We start from the raw sequence: 20,773 nt of genomic DNA on the forward strand, positions 1-20,773 counted from the left end.
GAAAAGTCAAGGAATCACTAAAGTGATTACAATTCACCCTGAGCAGGAAATGAATGACAATCTATCTAATAGGTGAGAATATATGTCACTTAAAACCATAAATGTCATACTCAAGTTATTTGGATTTATGGTCTGGCAACTATTAATATCTGTACCAACTTTGGTGCCAATTCATGTGATAGTTGCTTGCATGGCTAAAAACCCGAAGCAATGTCAGCTCATAATAGTGTGAGATGGAGAACTACATGTCCTCACACTGGAAAGACAGGAGTTTGGGACTTTTCTGTCCTCTCTGCTGTAATTAGCTAACTTACTTTTGACTTTCTTTGGTAAATGTGACTACACCATTGGTGCCAGTTACAGACCACCATAACTCAAAAGTTGGTAAAGTTAACTTATGTCACTGTTGTTGTAATTCCTGTTGCCTGCAAGCGTCATAGATTACTTAATGTCCACTCACACACATCACCGCACATTCACTGAAGCTCAACATCAAGGTATACTTGTTGGATGTGATCGAGAGGGATAAAACGGGAATCACTCCACATCCAATGGTAGAAGCTATGCATTGTCTGTCACTGACTGCTTTGGCTTTCATCCAGACCTTCCATTATGTCGTCACCAGACCATGGCAAGAAAGGTCTGAGCCACTCTATTCAATAAGTGGGGAAATAGGGCCATTTTGATACCATACTGAAGCCTTGGTGTGATTTGTAATGCTTGCAATGTGCTTGCCTCTCCTCAGCATTGGGGTGTTTAGCCGAATCTGGAAACACTCCCTTTAAAAGCATTTATTTGTTGATTCGTCTGAAGAAACCTAATCAACTGTAAAGTAATTTCTCTCTTCCAGGAAGGTTGTGCTGTCTTTTTGTTGGGATTCAGGGCATGAGTTCATAATGTGCGATTCAATCATTTGATGGAGAATATGAAAAGTGGGGAGGGAAGAGAAGTTCTCAGAGGTTTTCAATCGTCTATATAAGGTTAACTGTTTATTAGATTTTCACTAAGCAAGACTTAAGAGCTAATGGGATACAAAAAAAACTCATTTTGACCTGATGACTGAGGTACATTAAATGTGAGGGCATCACAAATATTATTATGCTGTGGAGGACATGGAAATCTGTACCAAACTTCTTCATCTAAAGGTTGTCAAGATATTCACCCTGAACCAAAAATGTGTAATAGTCGCTGTAAAGGAAATGATGGTGAGGAACTGTGGATGTCTCTGCCAGATTTGTGCCAATCCATACAGTCACGCTCTGGGCAACATGAATGTCTATATCAGATTTAAAGCCAACTTCACACAAAACCAAGTATGTCGTTAAAGTCATTAAAGTCCTCTTGAGACCATAAATGACTGTACACAATTTCAGAGCAATCCATATTTGCTGAGATATTTTACAGTGGACCAAAGGCTAAGGACAACATAAAATCCCAAGACGTTTAAAGTGATTTCCTTTTTCAAGCAGACACAGCATTGCATCAGCTCTGTCCAGAAATATTACTTTCTTGATAATGGTACTTCATTTTCCAATCAGCTCTAGAGTTGAGGTCTGTCCATATTTCTCACAGACTCATGAGATGCGGTAATTTAATCGAATGGTGGATGACCTTCAAATGAGTAAATACAGAAAGCAATTTTGTCCAAGTGTGGTTTATTTAAGAAAACTGTGTTTATTACATGACTGAACTGCCGCATTTAGCCCTAATTAATTTTTTTTTACAACTCTAGTACAAGTCTATTCACAGGACCCACCTAACAGAAACATACATTTTCTTGTGGGCCTTGATTAATTACAAAATTCCTCGAGTGTCTCCAAAAATAAAAAATACAGATCGATGACTGAGAGATAAATAGATAAATACACAAAAAAATCTAATCAAACTCAATAAGCCAATAAATAAATAGAACAATAAATAACATTCAAAACATCTTTGGCCAAACTTGGGCCGCTTCATTGTCCCCACAAAGTTGAAATTGGTCTTTATTGATGCCTCGACCATCAGAGCACAGTATGCTGACTGAGTTAGATTACCTATTGGGGGCTCTAGGGAGCAACACTGGATATGTGGCATGACATAGCAAGTGAAAGAACAATAATATTGAGGCACTTTTAAGGATGTTTTGGGAAATGACAACATTTCCATGTGTATGTGTATTCCCCAAGAGGAAACAAAAATGTAAGACAAAAAACAACATTCAATTGAAAGGTAATTGAATGGCTGCTTAATCATCCAATCATGTTACCACATGTTCCCTAATTTGTTTTTTCTTTTTTACAATTTTGGGACTGAGCATGTAAAAAGTACCACATAGAATAGAAATTGGTGAACTGGAAAAAGATGAAAACAAATAACATGGGAGGAAAACAATGGTAAAACATTGTGTGTTGCCAACCAAAAGAACATTGTTACATAATTGCTTTTTCGAGTCTGTGAATAACATCAATGTGTGGTCTCTGTGGTGGTTGAGTCCGACTGAGTTTCTGACTGCTCCCCAAATATCCCTGCCAGCGTCTTAAAGCGGGGCCCCCAGTCATTGAGGTAATCATAGTCCTCCTCAAGGTCTACGGTGAGGGAATCAATGGAGCTAAGTGACTCGGCCACAGAGCCATTGCCCTCATAAGCGTACGTGGCCAGAGAGTCATAAGGTGGAGCTGAGTTGTCCATGTCATGCTCTTTCAGACGCTGGTTGATGAAATCCCGAATGTCGGCGCTGTCCTGAGAGACAGGCGGCCTGGGACCTCTCTTCATCTCAGGTTTGACGTCCCTGCGGTACAGGTTCTCTTTGACAACCTTGGGATTGCGAAGCGTTCCCATGTCAAATGCGTGTGTGTCCTCCTCTCCGCCTCCTTCATCGTCATAGTGGATCACATTATCCCGGATGTCCTCTTTGGATGACATGAGGGTTTCCTTTTTCTTCTGCCGCCTCAAGCCCACATACAGGACCACAATAACTGGGGGAACAAATCGAGAGAATTACATGTTAGACACACCCACATTACTGAGCCATAAACATCCACACAGACTGAGCTATCTCAACAACTTTTGGATGGACTGCCATAACATTTTTTAACAGATATTCAAGGTCCCTCAGAATCCTAAAGACTTTGGCGACCTCCTGACTTTTCAGCATGCACCTCGAGCAGATCAAAATTTTAATGCCTCAAATACTTTGGTTTATACTTTTGTTTAGTCCTAATTAGCAAACTTTAGCATCCAAACTAAGATGGTGAGCATAAAAATTAGCATGTTAGCATTATTATTGTGAGCATGTTGTGATGCTGATGTTGATATTAAGCTGGTGGCATCTCTTTGACTTGTTTAGACATTAGATTCCTGTATTTTGGACATCTGGCTAACATGTAATTTATGTTTCAGCATTATTTAATGACTTGGTTGAAACCTGCTTCATACCATGATACGGTTATTGAAATCCCACTGAAGTTACAGTTATAGGTTACCTAGATTTTCCATCCAAATTTGGCCCAGTTTCAACCTAAATATCTAGAAGTACTATGACCTGCAGATCAATGCCTACTGGGAATGGTTTACTGTTTTTGCATGCAACTCTTCAGAGGTTGCCTGAGGTTCGGCACATATTGGACACTGTTGTACCACAGTGTGGTTTTCAACACATAATGTTACAATAAATTTCTTCTCTCCCTTTCTCCTGTCAGTGACCTTTCTACTGTCAGGCAATCCATCTCCTTCTGTGTCCCTCTCTCTGCCTCCTCTGTGAAAAATGCAGTAAAATATGTTTATCCTCTGGGTTTTTAATATACAGCTCCATATGTGAGGAAGAGTAGAGGCCAGTAAAAAGCTGAAATCATTCACATAAGAGTCCAATAAATACATTCAGACTGGAAAAAAAGCCTTAAGTAGGTCTCTTCCTTTCATCTTCTCTCTCTGTATCTTACTTCCGTTCTGCCTCGCTTCAATCCCAAGCGATTTGATCTACCTGTGTACAGTGTGCCAGCTCCCCCCAGTGGCACTTATGTAGACTTCAACAACAGTGGGTTATTACAGGACACAATGGTTGAACACAGCTTGTCACTGGATATAGCCGATCCACATCCGCTTGGAAGAAACAGCAGTACAGATGAAAGTCTCTGCGCTGGTCTGTTTAATTTACCTCGTAATTTCTCCTCACAGGACAACTGGGTCATCCTGACAAATCCTGCACAGAAACTAAGTGGCTCTATGGAAATGCTCTCAGTGTGAGTTCTGATTTTCTCTGCCACTTTCCTTCTCAGGGACAGCATGACAGTTTGGCGTCAGCCTTAGCCTTGGGGGTGAGTCGACTTGGAGCTTTGAAGACATTCTTCTGAGATGAAGTGAACACACCAACACAGCTCTACAGCACACCACTACACTCAACTGTGTACTTTTATGTTCTCTCACATTTAAAACAATGAAACTCAAGCTAATATTTCACATGAATACATTCATGAAGGTAATCAAAAAGATTTATGATGAGACATAGCAGTGAATTCCTTGTTAGAACATATAGTAGAGAGACATAGAGAAATGTAAATACAGCTCAATTTGATGGTCCTGGCTACCCTTGACTTTCACTGTAAAACAGGAACTTCTTTAACAACTGACCATCCCATATTCATAATTCAGAAAATTACGTCATAAACCTACATTTACTGCCTCCCTGCTATGTAGATGAGATTGGACATTAATAGCACAGGATTAAAGGGGAGTTTTACAACCATGACCTTGTGTGAAATGTAAAAGCTGTAGACTGGGAAGCAGCCACAGGACAGCAAGATTGGATTTAGTTTATAGAGCTAAGCGTCCCTCCCTCCCGTCTTGAACGTCTCATTGACTGACCAAATTCATATGGGTTCTATAATTAACTGCAGACGCTCCTGGAGGGACGCCAAACCAAGTCTGGTGGTCAGCTCAGCATGTTTGGAGTCAGGTGGATATATATGGCATTTCAAGATTGTGTGTGCTTTTCAGTGTTTACAATACTTTCTAACTTTGACATCACGAGCCAACTAAGCAATACTTAAAAACTGCACCAAGAAAGAGTATAAAGGTAAATACATCTGGTGTGTCAATCTAAATCACAAACTCTGTTTGCTAAAAGAACTCAGATTTGCTGTTTTGGACACAGAGGGTTTGGAATGAAGGTTTGAAAAACTGCACATCATTTCAGAAAGTTGTTGAAGCTCATACAATTTCCCTCAGATTCCCCATCAATACCGACAACAAAGGAGAATCAATATAGGTTAGAAGAAGATACAGCTGGCTGAGATAATAACAATAATAATGAAACAAATGATAATAATAATGATACAAACAGAGTTAGAGCTGCCAAATTGTGACGTTACCTTGCCGATACATTGTTGATTTTTGTTGTTTAGGCTCAAGGTTGTAGCACCGCAGCAATACATAAAACATGTCCCTGTTACCTTTATGATCATCGGTGGTGCTGTGCTAAAATGAGGAGTGTTTACAGGCCAGGAGACAACAGGTCTCACCTAACAGGATGATGATACATAGAAGGATGGCGACCAGAGCCCCTGTGCTGAGACCCACGGGGAGAAAGATGGCCTCTGCACTGCAGGTTAGCAGAGAGCCATCCGATTCACAGCCACACACACGAATGGTCAGGGTGCCTGTGCTGCTCTTGGGTGGGTAGCCATTATCTTCGATCACCACAGGAAGGAAGTAAATCTCTTGCAAACGGCGTCTGAAGCCACTCCGCTTAGTCACAATTCCAGCTGTGTTGTCTAGAAGAAGGGATAAAAGAAGAAAGAAATTTTGCAAATAGCATCAAAAAACAAACCCAAGAGGAAATCTTCCAAACAGCCAGTATGTAGTCTTAAAAGAAAAGAATCTTCCAAATTTGTATGAAAAGCAGCAAGTGCTTATACAGGTAAGAAAAATATTTCACCTAGTGTAACCTCACATCAATCCTCTGAGCTACATTACATGTCTGGAGCTCCACGTATGAGAAGATGGATAAAAGTTTTCAATGTCTCTTTAGGTTTGATATCAAATCCTCCCTGAGTGTGATGAGAAACTGCAAAGTATCAAAGAGTTGTCTTATCAAAGCTCTGGCCATTTTACACCGTTTAGTTGAAAAGCTGATAAAGCCAAACCACACCCAGTACATCATTCCCTGAAACACTGCAAAGCATTTTATGTCTACCTGTGCTGTGAGAACTACTGGGATATGTTGTTATTTTGTTATCTCTTGGTGCAGGCAGCATCACTTCAGAGAAACAGCAGATTGAGCAATGAGAGATAATAGATAAAAAAAAAAAAAATAAAGAAATAAAAGCACACAAAGGGAACAACTTGGGAAGACAAGCGGAGGTGTGAGGAGGGCGAGGGGAATGGAGGTCGACAACGTATACGAGGGAGAGGGAACGTGTCAGGTTGGACCTGCCCGGTTCTGTCTGCTACTGCTAGACTGTCTGACCCCTGTCAAGGCCGGTTTGTTCCACCGACGAAGCCCAGCACTTTTTCTTGACAGGAGGTCAGGCATTTTAGCACACCTTGCATGTTGCGCACCACTGTGATTTTGTTTGCGCTCCCTCTCCCTCTCTTGCTGGACCTGTCCGCGGTGCCTGTGGTGTTTGTATTTTCTGTCCCGGCCTATCAGATCTCGCTCTGTATCTGGGGAGTGCGCTTGCACGGCCTCTGGCAGCCAGGAAACAGCAAGACAGTGTGTCCAAAAGGTAAAACTGGATCAGAAGTTCGGACCTGGGCTTGTCAAGGATGGTGAATGCATTCGTTTCCCTGGCCTCATCCTGCCATGTCCCACTTTTCATTACCCGTCTTTCTGGTTAGACTTCAAAGGGCTCGGCCAGCGCACACTGCAGAGTGTCATGTGTGCCCTTATCATAAGACGACGTCTGACTGCTTGTGTTTGACTTATTTTTAGCACTAAGACATGCAACTCTATTGAGCAACAAACTTTTCAACCAGCTAATAACTGATCTTGAAAGGGTGCTTGTCCTAATTCCAAACTAACTATTTGCATGTGAGATTGGATGGTAGTTATTAAAATGTAATTTATAAAAATAGCTCTACTTGTTGGATAATTCAACCCTTAACATCAATATATTACAGTATACAGATGTTCTTATCACCACAAAGGCTATTTTCAATGCCATTTATAAAAGAAAGTATCTTAATACTTCAGTTTCTTTCATAAAAAGTGATCAATCTAGCATCTGTTTTCTCTCTTACAGAAACTGTGATTCCTATCAGACTCCATTTCATTCATAAATTGTAATCTTTTGTCAGGTCTAAAGAACAACAGTGATGTAGTTTCCAGAATTTAGAAGATGAAGCTGCAAATGTGTGACAGTGAGTGTGACTGGGGGATATTTCATGTTGTCAAAAATCACATTGCACTTTTCAATGTGACCAAACAGAGCCGTTGTCAAAATAACAGAACACTTACTTCCAAAGTCCCGGATGGTGAAATTCTTGTTTTTTATATCTTCCTTTACTGCTTTGAAGGAGAACTGTTGTCCAACACTCGGTAGATCGTGGTCTTTTGCACTGAATGTCTGAATCACCTGTTAACAATGAAAATAAACATCATTTTTGGTTATAAAAAGGAAAGGGTTTCAGTTTGACTTCTCCAGTGGTCTTGCCTGTGTAGAGACACATTCGTTGTAGGTTGGTAACCTTTAAATGTGAAATTATTTTACATTGAGCAGAAGTGTCAAACGCTCCTGGACTGAATGCATGTCAGACCTGTCAGTGCTGAAACAAGGCAGTGAATTGTTCTCTCTGTAGTTTTGGATACAGTCGCTGAACACTTGATTGATAACTTGTTGAGATATCTTGATCATCTCAAACACATCGTGTGATGGATTAACTTAATTCAAAACTGCTGGCGCTTGTTCAAGGGCCATGAAAAGAAGTTGCTTTACTGTGTACTGTATTTGTGTTACAGTGCATCCTCTGAGAGCACAGCGCCAACGGCAACTGCAATCTTGAAACATCCAGCATGCCCTCATCCTGTAGCACTTCAACAAAGTGGATGACTTATGTGTGAAAATGTGTAAACTAGTTAACTGAAACAACACCTTGCCAACCAAGCACTAACTTCTCTGTACTTCCACCCTGCTACACACAAGGTGCTGAATCAGCCGCCTCTGTACCAGACTGCTGACGCCTTTCTGTTCTCTTCTTTTCCCCAAACGTTTCAGAGCTTTGTCTGAAACCGGCTGTTCTGCCAGCCCAGCTGTGCCTCCAGTCTGCTCTTCCCCGCTCGCTGGGCTTGACCTGCTGCAGACCTGATACCTCGGCCCAGGATCCCCCACAATTGCAGGAGCCACTAATCAGCCCTGCTGCTCTGTTACATCACCCCAACTATGTTGTTCCCTCTCTGACACCAGGTGTGATGAGCGCTCTGTTGTGTCCCCCACAGCAGCTGTCCACCTCACACTATTAATTACCAGCAACCGATTAGCTTAGTGAATGAATCTAAGGGTGCAACTAACATTTACTTTCACTGGCATCTCGTCTTTTTTCAGTAAATCAGTTATGTCAGAAATAACCCAACTCACCCAGCCCTAAGTGATGTCTTCAAATGATATGTTTTGCGGGGTGTTCCAGTGGAAGAGCAAAATTGCATATCTTCTGTCTAATCATACTATCAGTTGTCCAAAAAAGGCAGAAATATCACTAGACTTTTTCCTAACAATATGTCTTCAGTTCATAGGAAAAGGCAAATCATTAGATTTTTAGAAAAATTTAAATTGCCAACTAATCAGCCAACAAATCATTTCAGCTATACTCTATACTTTACTAATATATTTCAACAGTAAAACAGTAAAGTAAAATTAGCATTAGACTCCAGCCAGTCATCAGGCACTGATACAATGACAGTTCCTTCCTGCAGTGAGAGAAAATCTCTTAATAAAACTTTGTTTATCAATTTCTAGAATTGCTTGGTGATCTTTCTATGTAACATTACCTGACTAATGATTATTTGCTGTTTCAGAGGCAATAAGCAAAACCAAATCCATGAAAATATGGAATTAGTATTCAGCATCAGCTTCTAAAAGGAATACAGTTTGTTATTATTCATTTTCTAATTACACTATTGATTTATTTTTTTCCATGTACAAAGATTTAAACGTAGAAAAGACTTAAAGGTGTTTCCAGCCTCTTTTCGACCAACAGTGGAGCAGTGCCTGCTCTAACTGCCTATTACTGGGTGCTGTTGTATATGTTAAATGACTTAAAGTGCATTTTTGCTTTCGCACTCAGCTGCATCGTAAGTTAAGCTAGATAAGAGCGCCAGCTAAATGCTGTAATTGTAAATGTAATTATTCCAGCGTGGCAAACTGATTCAGGAGGATAGCGTTTCAATGTGGCATTATAGAAAGCAAAGGAAATACATTAAAGAGCGAGGAACGCATAATAGAACTAGCTGTATATCTAATACAAAGCACTCCACAGTATTAAATATGCTTGTTTTATGACTGTTTTGTGATTGCTTTTTCTCATTTCACACTTGACCAGTTGACCAGTCAGGACTTTGAGCACAGTAAATAATAAAATAAGGAAACATTCCTCTGTATTACTTTGCCACACCTCTGACCACTTTCATATGCAAATCTCAATTTATGATCTCATGCTGCACTCCTTCCTCTTCCCACACATTTAAATGGAAATAGTTGCTTCTCTCGCTGGCCCAAGTCCTGGTTACAGAATGTTTTTCATGGGAGGCTGTGCCACAGCATGTGACCCTCCAAAACAAGCGGTTTGTATGTTTTTCAGCAGTGTGAGTGCAGATAATCGTGAAAGGAGACGTGTGATGGATTTTACAAGACAGGATCTGCAATTCTTTATCTTCCACCAGCTGTTCGCAACACCTGGTGGAATCATGCTGTGGAAACACTGTAGGAAAGTGTGTATTCTGCACTGGAGGGCAAGGGAGGAGAAGAGGATAGAGGGGAAGAATAGGAGGGAAAAGAAGAGATTAAAGGCAGGAGATTAATGTAAGGCAGTGAGGAAGAGGAGAAGGTAGGATAAGCAGGGAGGACAGGAGAGAAGGTGATACTTTTTAAATAGAGGGCACATATTTCATGATGATTGCAGGTGATCTGAAGGCTATACCTGCCAGATCTTGCTCTCATTGTCTGCCTTTTTTGATTTTTGCTTGCCTTTCTTTAATGTGTTGAAATATGCGTTTCTGTGTACCTGGACCACAGTATTTCACTGAATCCCCTGAAAACACACAGCTAATTGGATTACATGTGCAGCTAGTCATGAACCTCTGTCCTTTATGGTTTGATTTTTCTGTGTTTTCCAAACCTGGCCCTACTCGAACGATTTTTTTCAATCATCAGCTCAACATCAAGCTCTGTAGAAGCCTGACAACGACCCATTTGTTTGAATCAGGTGTATTGGAGCAGAGAAACATCAAAAACATGCAGGGCAGTGGCCCCGAGGACCAGGTTTGGGAAACACTAAGATGTCTGACAGAGAATGATACAGAGCAGAAACTGTACAAGTGATTGTTAAGACCTTTTGATCCTTAAAGCCCCTGAAAACTTGGTTTCAAATCCTAAGTAAAGCTTTGAATCTGTATGATGAAATACTGTGGGCAATAATTACAGTAAAAGTTTGAAAGAAAACATCCTTGGTTATTGTTATCCTTGAGGTCTCTCAAGCAAAATAACTAGAACTTTAGCAGGAAAATATGCACTCATGTAGGACCCCATTGTAATGCAGCTGAATGAAGGAAAAGTTTTCCAGGGCCTTCTAAAAGATTGTTTAAAACACAAAAAGTGATCAACAGCTTATATGGATCGAAAACATTCCTAAATGCTGTTCACATAATTCGCTTATAATAATCATGTAGTCTGCTTACAGTATTAAATGTGGGCTTTTTCATACCTGACAACAAATTGAAAGAAAAAATGTAGACTATGGTAATTCCATCATTTTTTAAGATTGTTTCCCAAGAGACTTTGCCTTGTGGTAACCCCTCTGCCTCCAGCTGTGTGCACATTGATCATGACAGGAAAGTAGTTTTCTAATAAATACATATAATAAATAGCAAAGATGTTTCATTTCTTTATATTCGTGTAATGAATATAAACAAATATCAATTAAATGTCAGTGGTATTTGCATGAGAAATTGTAAAAAAAAAAAACTGTGATTTCTGATTCAGAGAGATTAAATCAGTGTGAGCAATCTACTGTAGGTATTTTTGCATTTGGGATCTCATTTGTTGTGATTCCAGCATCAAATTTGCAGTAACCCCTTTTTCTAAGTGTCTTGACTTGATCTTCGAGGCCGTAAACATGGCAAAAATCACAGTCGGCTTCATGTTAGGAAGACAGTGATGCCTTCAAATGCAGGGCACAGCCGTTGTTTTGATTGCAACAGGCCCGAGGACCGGCAAAACATCCTCAATGTGATGAGGAGTCTACAGCGATTTGATGGACTGCCAAAGATGCTGTTCCCTCTGAACGCTAACTGCATATAGATGCTAGTTAATGGGCTAATTTACAGGCACAGGTGGTTTACAATGCACACGGGCAAATTCTCCACTGCATCTCAAATATATCATCTGAAATGTACTCTGGGATGCTGATATGCAAAGCACTGCTGTGCTTTATGATTGCTTCTCCTGCTGAATCGAAGTATATGACACAATCAGTTCAGGATTTAGATTCATATTCTGTGCTGAAGAGGTCTCTGCAAACTCCATTGAAATGAAAGGATTATTCAAGTGACCTTGAGTAAAACACTGGAAACAACCCTCTGTTAGGTGTCAACACAAGAGCTAAATGTATGCATTTACTACAGCAATATGGTGCTCACATTGTGCTTCAATATAAAGTACATTAAAGTATGAATCATGATTCTCTCCCAGCATCTATACAAACCCACACCTTTAAGATTATACATATCAGCGAAGGGCAACACTCCAATCAACAGTTGTCAAGTAGGTAAAAAAATGTCTTAAACATGTAATAAAACTAGAAAATGTGTTACGTTCATATGTATGTGTATAGAAAGAGGCAGGGAGGGAAGAAGCATGACATACCTGTCCCATTTTGGCATTTTCACACACAAAGGTCTCATAAGGACTCGCAAGTTCAGGTGGGAACTCGTTGATGTCCAACACGTGGACAGTGACGGCCACCCGGCTGGTCAGAACAGGACTATCTGGAGAAGACAACACAACATACAAGTGTTTAAATAAAGTATTATTTTCTCTCACCGCACTGACATCATGTGGATATCTAAAGTACTGCCATGACATGATGGACCAAAGCATAAACGTTTATCACTGTTGCAGTGGGTTGTTAAGGAAGCCGTCGTGCCCGAGTGTCCAGTCAGTGTCCTTGAGCAGATGCTAAACCACCTAGCCGCCTGCCCACTTTAGATCGCTTTGGTTAAATGAAAAAACCATTGATGTGTCTGGAACATGTTGATGCATAAATTTCATCCGGACACTGCTGTTTTATGATGCTTTTGATTGATGATGAAAAGAAAAATTAAATAAAAAACAAACATGGAAGCATCCCAGTGTGCAGCCTGCAAATAAAGCAAGCCCCACATTATGGAATATGGCTCTATAGAGACAAGATTTTCCTTACATTTTTTTTCTGTTGCTTTTATGGGTTTTAGCCATAAGATGTGCAGCCCATATTAATTATAATGTGAAAGCCCCCTTGAGAGCGACTAACTTGAATCCAGGGTTGTTTGTTACAATTTTTCCTCACTGCAGGGGCACAGCGGGGAAATGTTCTTTTTGTGTGAAAGCCCAAGTAAGGTAAACTTTATGGATTTGATGTGGGAATAGGCTTTCCTCTGCAGTGGGGGGCTTAGCGTGCACTTGTTTGTGTGAGTGCAAGTGCACGGGTGCGTAGGTTGGTGTGTAGGTGGGTGGTTTAGTAGAATGCAGGGGAGGGGGGATCTGTAGAGTTGTCTCAAGGGGATTGAATACGCAGCCACAGCTCAGTTAGTAACCTGTCTCTGACCTTGATGGAAAAAGCAATCTTCCCACTGAGGTAAAAATGACACCAAGCATGGGATTTGCTGCTTTGCACTGACTGAACTACTAACATCGATGCTCACCCAGCAAAAATACTGATCTTTTCGGCCATCAAGGTCCTGAATTCGCTGGCTTCCGAAAAGTTTGAACAACTTCAAATCTTTTAGATCAATGAAACATTCTACTTAAAGTCCCAGGCTTCTGGATACAAGAGCTTATTTTTTCCTCCCCTTCTCATCTCAAAAACTCATCTACTTAACTGTTGACTGGCTCTCCCTGTGTCGTCAGTGATATATCTTATAGCCCACTAGATGGAGCAATGGTATAGTAGTTATATTCAAATCTGACTAGTGTCAGCATTTCAGCCCAATAACAACTGCTCTAGCTTTTTTATTGGAACAGAATCCTGTATTGCCACAGAATGCTTGGTTGGTCGGCCATAAAGTTGCCTGCTTTAAACTGCTTTTCTACTGGATATTACTTTTTAATTAAGCTAATTTTAATTTAAAAAAAAAAAAATCCATCTTTGCAAGCACCCATCCACAAATCTATAAAATGTACTGCAAAACAGAGATAGAAAGATTGCGGATGACAATCTATTAAAAGTGCAACTGTGGACAGAAGAACGAAGCAACCTCACAACACAAAACTCTATGCTAAGTGTGTAACTATACACAATTGCTATAAATAGACAGTGTGCTTCTTCTCCCGCCAAGGTTATTATTGCATTTAATAGATTTCCCCTCTCTTTGACTCCTAAAAATTGCCACTGGGCTTAAATGCCAAAAAGCAAACCGTTAATCTAGCCCCGGCTCTTATTTAGCACGCCTTCTGCTGTGTACTGTGTCTCAGGAGAGCAGCAGACAGTGTTCTCATTTTGCTGCATGACTGCAGTGTCTCGCAATGACCGGACGAATCTCTGAGGCTTTGTGAAGTGTAGAGTCTCCAACTCAGGTGTTGTGCTAATCACTGCAGAGCAAAGGTACCTTTATTCAAGGAAAATGTCATCCGACAACTCTTATTGTTGGATATTTTCCTCAGAGTCATTGTGATGGGGAATAAAATGTGTGGGTGTGTTAGAAATCATTAGCAGCAAGGACACAGTAGATGTAGAAAAGGGTCAAATATGGAGGTCCGCCATAATTTACTGTTTATTGAAAACTGCTGTGCAGTGGCAACTGAGAGTGCTTGAGACCGTGGAAAAGTCACATTTTCTTCTGTGCGTGACCTCTCCTCATACAATGCATTAATTCTATAAGCACTGAAGTCATCTTTTTATTGTTGTTTTTCATGGTTTAAAACCCAAATGACAGACAGACAACATCCCAATGATGATAATAGAGTGAATCACAGAGGAGCCATAACAGCTATCCAATACCCAGAGCACAAAGTTCTACCAAATCTCACTCAAGGTCAGAAACAGATTTGAACACACAAGTTGGGACGAAAACTCTGTGTTGCTGGGTTTATCTATATCCCTACAGCACCAGTACAGCCATTATTTTTTAATACGGACTCTGTGATATGATGTGATGTGAGTTTCTTTTTTTTCTCACATTGAAAATTGTCTCTAGAGGAACATGGGTCCTCTGAGATAGGGACCAAAGAGGGTGGAGGACCAGATCAGCAGCTGACTTGGGGAAAGGTGATAAGAAATGAGTGAAATACAGGTGAGCAGAGCAAATATGTGCAGAAATACTCTAAGTATGATAGACTTAACATGTAACACCCTTGTTAAACTCTCATCCTCCTCCGACTACCTCCCCCCACCACCCTATATCCTTTCAGCACAACCTCATCCTCTAGTTCCTTGACACTTCTACACAAAAGCCACACAAAGAATCACGCGCACACACACACACACATTGAAAACAGAATTAGCATGTCACTTCCATGACCTTGAGGGGAAGTGAGTAATATCAGTTTCCAAGGCGACAATGACTCAAGTTTTAACAGCCCATATTTCACAGTCTGTCCTAATGAATATACAGCGTGGGTAATTTTGATTGAGCACCAGCCTGCCTCTGGGATAATGACTTTGACGGTTCTTAGCAGATTTGATGACTTGATGACGATGGATTTGCTTATTTATCCGGAAATTTGCTCCACTTCCTTCATAAAAACATAATTAGCTTGATGACATGTCTTAAAGCCATAGCTCTGCATTAGTTAACTCTTTGTCGAGCCAGGCTTACAACATGCTGTGATGCGACAGCATCTGCTTGCCGTGAAACTCTAGAAGGTTCACATTTTACTGCGGTGTAAGTAAAAGTTGACTCTGCCAAGAAAAGCTTCTTTCCAATGCCAATGTCATCAAACGTGTTAAAAAAGGCAGTTAAAAATGAAAACAGAGTTGAGCAGAGTGTGCTGGAGGAGACAATGTCCCAAAGATACATCCCTCCGGGAGAGCCATCATGGTTTATAGTCACCTATAAACCTTTCTTGCAAAATGGGATTGAGTATTGACTTGAGTAAAAGCGTGTTAAATCCTTCACACAGATTATGGCGGGGGAAGGACAACACCAGCTGCATGAATCACGATCGATCTTGTTGTCATACTTACTAAGTTTGGTTGCCACGATGGAGATATTGTGCTGGGCGATGCTCTCTCTGTCAAGGAGTTCGTTTGTGGAAATCGTTCCCTCCACCGGATCAATGTCAAAGTAGCTGTCCAAGTCACTCTTCCAGTCAATGGAATACCTGAAAGTAAATGTTTGTTTAATGGCATCCATTTCCAATATAAACCAGAGAATTAAACCACGTTGATCTTCCCTCTGGGCTCATGTATATGAGTTAGGTGTAATATAATGTTGGCGTAGCCTTCATTAGTCATTCTGAATGGTCATTTCCAGAAAATGTGCTGAGGATCGCATATACACTCCAATCCAGTAATGGGGCACATGTACTTTACCCATGCTGAGCAAACGGTTTTCTTGGGAACATAAATGAATTTTCGGCACTGTTCAAACCATATCAATCTCTCACGGCCGATGAACAACAAAGGCATAAAATGTTGGTTTGGTGTCTGAGAACAGAGGATACTGTGTCCTCTCTGAGAAACACATCTTTGGTCTTGCTCGGTCGCTTTGAATGCAAACTATGAAATACGAAAGAGAGATCTGAAACCAAACTGCATGCCACTGACAGAGCCATTCATCATACCATGCTATTTGATCTTAAAAGGCTACTTTTCATTAATAATTTTGTGATCGTCAGTGGAAGTCCCACAGGAGAAAATATGTTGATGTCTTTTATTCCCCTTCACAAGAAGTTCAGGGGTTGGGGTTCAGTGCCATGCTTGTGGGCACGCCTGGACTTTTCCACGTGAAGGACAGCCTATCTGGTCTAACATTTTTTGCTTTCTCATAACAAGCTATTTGATCTTAAAAGGGTATTTCTCATTAATATTTATCACGGTTATTTTTACACTATAGAGCCTCCAAATGGACTTGACTCACTCATTATGGGAAAGCGGCCTAGCATACATGTAATTCCCCCGATTCTTTTACTGTAATAAAAATGATAACAAAACCACTTCAGTAGATTTTTTTTTCTTTTTCCGAGCTTTGGTTCCATCAAATTTTCTGTTTCAGTTTTGATTTGTCCACGTCCCCTCTTTAACTCTGTGTTGCGCGTAGCCTTGAAGTGAACATGATCGTGTCAAAATAGTTTAGTGTGAGTCTCTTTGATAAATATTACAGCCGAACTCCCATCAAGAGTTCAAAAGATCAATGGTTTCCAATTTTTCCTCAGGGTGAGTCAAGCTGCTACCGAAGCATACGGTTCATTGTCAGTGTGGCCCAGCGGCTGGAGAGAAAAACTAGAATATTAGAGACTAAACATACTATGTTTTGAAATTTTCTTAACCAAAGCCACAAACAGCACCCACCAGCAGAGAGCAAATCTGTCAACATAAATGGCAAATGTGTCTCAGAAACCCTTTTTTTTGCATCCATGTGAGATAGAAAACATCAAAAATTGTTTTGCATGTAATTGGTTCAACCTCTGAGTTATCTTAAAGGAGAACAGAGCTCATCAACAGCTGTAAGAAAGAAATCACAGAGACTCAAACTCAACTCGTGTCTGAGAATGGTAGAAATGAAAATTAATTTCAGTCTTATCTCCTACTTTGAACTGCAGTGATATTAATTCGGTCCAGAGAACATTACACACAATACACAAGGTAATTTAAGAAAAAGTAAAAGCATTTGTGTTTATTTGCCACAGTCATTGATCTTAAGGTTTTTGCTGCAGTAAACGCTCTAAAGTTTGTGACCAACATGGCTCTTCAGTGTCTTGTGATTTGTTGGTATTACCATTTCAGACAGAGGACGGTGGCTCAGTCTTTAAAACTCATTCTAACTTTAGGAAGCTCTTTCGATTTGACCAACAATGCAGTATTCATGATGCCCTTTAGTTTCCTCAGCTGGAGATGACTCGGCTTCATACTGCTAAATAGCAGAATCAGTTGAGTCTAAAGTCTAAAAGCATAATTCCCTATGCATGATGGGTCATTGGGTCTATTGTTTTGAAGCGAAGAATGCAGGGCTGCTCTCTCAAGGCACACAAATGAACAATGTCAGCTGTGGTATTGATGAATATTTAAAGTGCTTGAGACAAAGTGGAGTTCCGCAGAATAGAGGGCATAAGCTTTTTGTTGTACAAATCTCTGCTTCTTCCATTCTTTTGTTTTCTCCTGAATAAAATATTAGTAATAAAACACCTTCTGTCCATGCAACAGGTATTTCTGCCATTTGTGTTACGTTGGAGCAATACATCATCGAAGAGCCATTACTACAAAGCAATGCGCCCGAGTAAAAGTAGCTACTGTAATGGTTTTTAACAAAAGGGACCTCATACATTTTTAAGAATGTACTTCTTTTGTCTTTTCCAGTGACAGTCCATGGTTATCTACCACTCAAGTTTTATGGTAGAACACAGGATAGCATGTGTGTCTTTGAGTGTATGTGTGTGTGTATGTGAGCTGCACAGAAAGACCGAGGGATGGAGAAAGAAAAGGACCGACTTGCCTTGAGTATAAATCAGGAGTTGAGTCAAGCATGTCAGATCTATAAAACTGAGCAGTGATGTTTGAATGTCCCACGTGATAATTACAGAGGAGAGACCTGCAGTCTGCAGCCTTGTAAAATTATTTAGGACCCTTAAGGTTTGGGACATTTTGTGAAGCTGTGAATTTTGTTTGATGAGGATTAATTTTTGAGATCTACAAAAATATTCAAAGAGAAATCGAAACCCAAGGAATTCATTTTAATGTATAAATTGAAACAGCACAGAAAAGGAGTTTACATCAATATTCAGTTAGATAGACAACACTACTGCTCATTTTTTAAAATGATTTTTGATCAGGTGTGATGTTCAGTTTAAATTTATGATTACTTGATGTTGTTAATGTTTTTTTGTGTGATCCAAACACCAGCTTCCTTTTTCTAATCCACCGTCAGACTGTTGGATGGTGTAACATTAGTTAGTCCTAGCATTAACTAATTAGTGCAGTACGACTAATTCAGGATGTGGAGTTAAAGCATTGGGACGGCTTCCTCTAGTCAATTTCAATTACAGCCACTGACGTTATAGAAAAGAAACATGCACTTAAACCCAAACGGACAATTTCCATAGTGTTATGTTGTATTATGATAACCATTACTGAAGCAGCTGTGTCTCAGCGGGAGAGTGGGTCGTCCCTCAATTGGAAATTATGAGTCAGCATGTCAAAGTGTCCTTGGGCAAGACACTGAGCCCCAACTTGGTCCTGAAGCAGCTTCAGTGTGTTAATGTGTGTGAAAGAATAATCTCCTCCAACTTCTGAATGAATGATGTGTGAATGGATGAATGAGGATGTGACGTAAAAGCGCTTTGAGTAGTTGAAATGTCTAGAAAGGCGCTATACAAATCAACACCATTTACCTTTTAAGTTATGAAATAATGTAATCTCAAAAATAAATCTACACCAAAATATCTCATTTCACGAAAGCTGAAAAAGCCCTAATAGATTTCAGCCAAATAGAATCACCTATGTGTGCATGCTTCTGCCACAACTTGTGCTGAATACTCATTAAAATAGATGCTCTGCAACTGTGCGTCCATCAGCTACGATGCAACAACAAATAAAAGTTGCATTACTGATCAAGAAGTGGCAGAAAAATTCCTTGCACTCTAAAAATGAGAGTTCAGGTATCACTCTCATGTTAAGACTGTAGAAGTGTAGAAGCAGATGTAGGGCCACTAATGAAGTTATGATATTGTCTGTGTTGCATAATCACTGACATCCTGAACTGCCAAGAGATGATGCCAGCGGGTCCTACATGACAATGTCAAATGTTCTACATAGATTGATTAGTCCTCAAGCTGATGAGTAAAACTGACAATACTCTCCAGATTAAAGGCATGATGACATTGATGAATGGAGACTGGAGGCATTGATGAATGGATTAGAGCTCTAAAACCTTCAATCACTGGCTGCAGTATCATAGTACTTCTCCCTTTTATTCTCTTTTATTCTCACGGGAGTAACAAGGGGTATTTGGTTCAATTGTAAAGCCTTTCAAGATGAAGATGTGCATTCAGATCCAGGCCTATTTCATTCACCATAAGAGTTTATTCCAGAGTGAAATTAATTCAGTCTGAAGAATATAGAAATTATTTCCACAATGATTCTTAAAATGGAAATAATTTCCAGATTAGCACAGAGCCCTCTCAGCGGTACATACATTCAACTATTCAAAGTTTATATACCTTCTCAGTTAAGTTAGGGGACGTCTTCTCCATCACAATACTTCAGAAGACATATTAGTCATATTAGTCCATATCTAAATCATATTAACCCTCAGATCTGTCTGTTTTCTTTCCTCGCTCCATAAACATCCCCTGAATCTGAAAAACTGCTGTTTTTTTCTTCCTTTTCAAACAAAAGAACTGGATTTTCTATTGTTGACAAATACATCTCATTTTGCCCTTTAAGTATTGTGATGTCCCCTTTAAGTCCATTTAAGTTCCATTTCCTTGAACATTTGCAAATGTGGCATTATGGCCCGAATGCAGCAAAGTGGGTACTTACACAGTGTAAATGTTTCTGGCATTTAATTTGATATTTTCACATGAAATCTGTTGCCTTTTAGATCACTTTGATAAAGGCATTTCGATGTAACACCAAAGTACAACAGGATTTAATCAAGAATATGTGTAAAGTGTATATTGTTTGAGACAGAAGAGCTTAACTTTACCTGACTGGACTGCTGCTGGCGTCTAAATCCTGTGCCGTCACTGCTCCAATGATGGTGCCGGCAGGTGTGTCCTCATACACATCCATCACATAGGAGGGCTTATTGAACACCGGGGGCTCATCCACATCCAAAACGTTAATCTTCACTGTTGCTGTGTCTTTGAAGGCCCCAAAGCTTTGAAATCGTGGATCCAGATGAGCATTGGACGCATCTACCTTGAAGGTGTATGCCTTCTTGCTTTCATAGTCCAGGGGCTACAAAAAACAGAAGAGAGAACAGTTAAAGTTACTTTTACAGCTATGGTTCATTTTCGAATCATAACCTTGTGAAAGTCAAGAACGTGTAAGTCCTGCGGTAATTTAACTTCTCCATCATGTTCATCCTGTATGAGTTAAGAGCACTTGAAGAATCAAAGTACTGTAGCTGAATATGAGTATCAGTGTTGACAGCAAGTTTGCCTTCAGTTCATTTGTGTTATTCTAGCCTTTTTGTGGATGAGTAATTGCCATCAGATGTCAACATCAG

General features: G+C 40.1%; 1 protein-coding gene across 1 annotated transcript in view; it reads right to left on the reverse strand.

Annotated features, from left to right (window-relative positions):
- Positions 1-2,445: 2,445 nt before the first annotated feature.
- The window catches only part of LOC139220784 (cadherin-12-like), a 57,126-nt gene continuing 38,798 nt past the window's right edge, over positions 2,446-20,773 (reverse strand). The window contains exons 6-11 of the mRNA XM_070852627.1: positions 20,249-20,502; positions 15,571-15,707; positions 12,054-12,175; positions 7,436-7,553; positions 5,499-5,750; positions 2,446-2,957 (exon numbers count right to left, since the gene is read on the reverse strand). Of these exons, the coding sequence (XP_070708728.1) occupies positions 2,446-2,957; positions 5,499-5,750; positions 7,436-7,553; positions 12,054-12,175; positions 15,571-15,707; positions 20,249-20,502 (1,395 nt within the window). The remainder of the gene's footprint in view (positions 2,958-5,498; positions 5,751-7,435; positions 7,554-12,053; positions 12,176-15,570; positions 15,708-20,248; positions 20,503-20,773) is intronic.

The sequence above is a fragment of the Pempheris klunzingeri genome, chromosome 21 (assembly GCF_042242105.1).
Source record: "Pempheris klunzingeri isolate RE-2024b chromosome 21, fPemKlu1.hap1, whole genome shotgun sequence".
In the NCBI taxonomy this organism is placed as follows: domain Eukaryota; kingdom Metazoa; phylum Chordata; class Actinopteri; order Acropomatiformes; family Pempheridae; genus Pempheris; species Pempheris klunzingeri.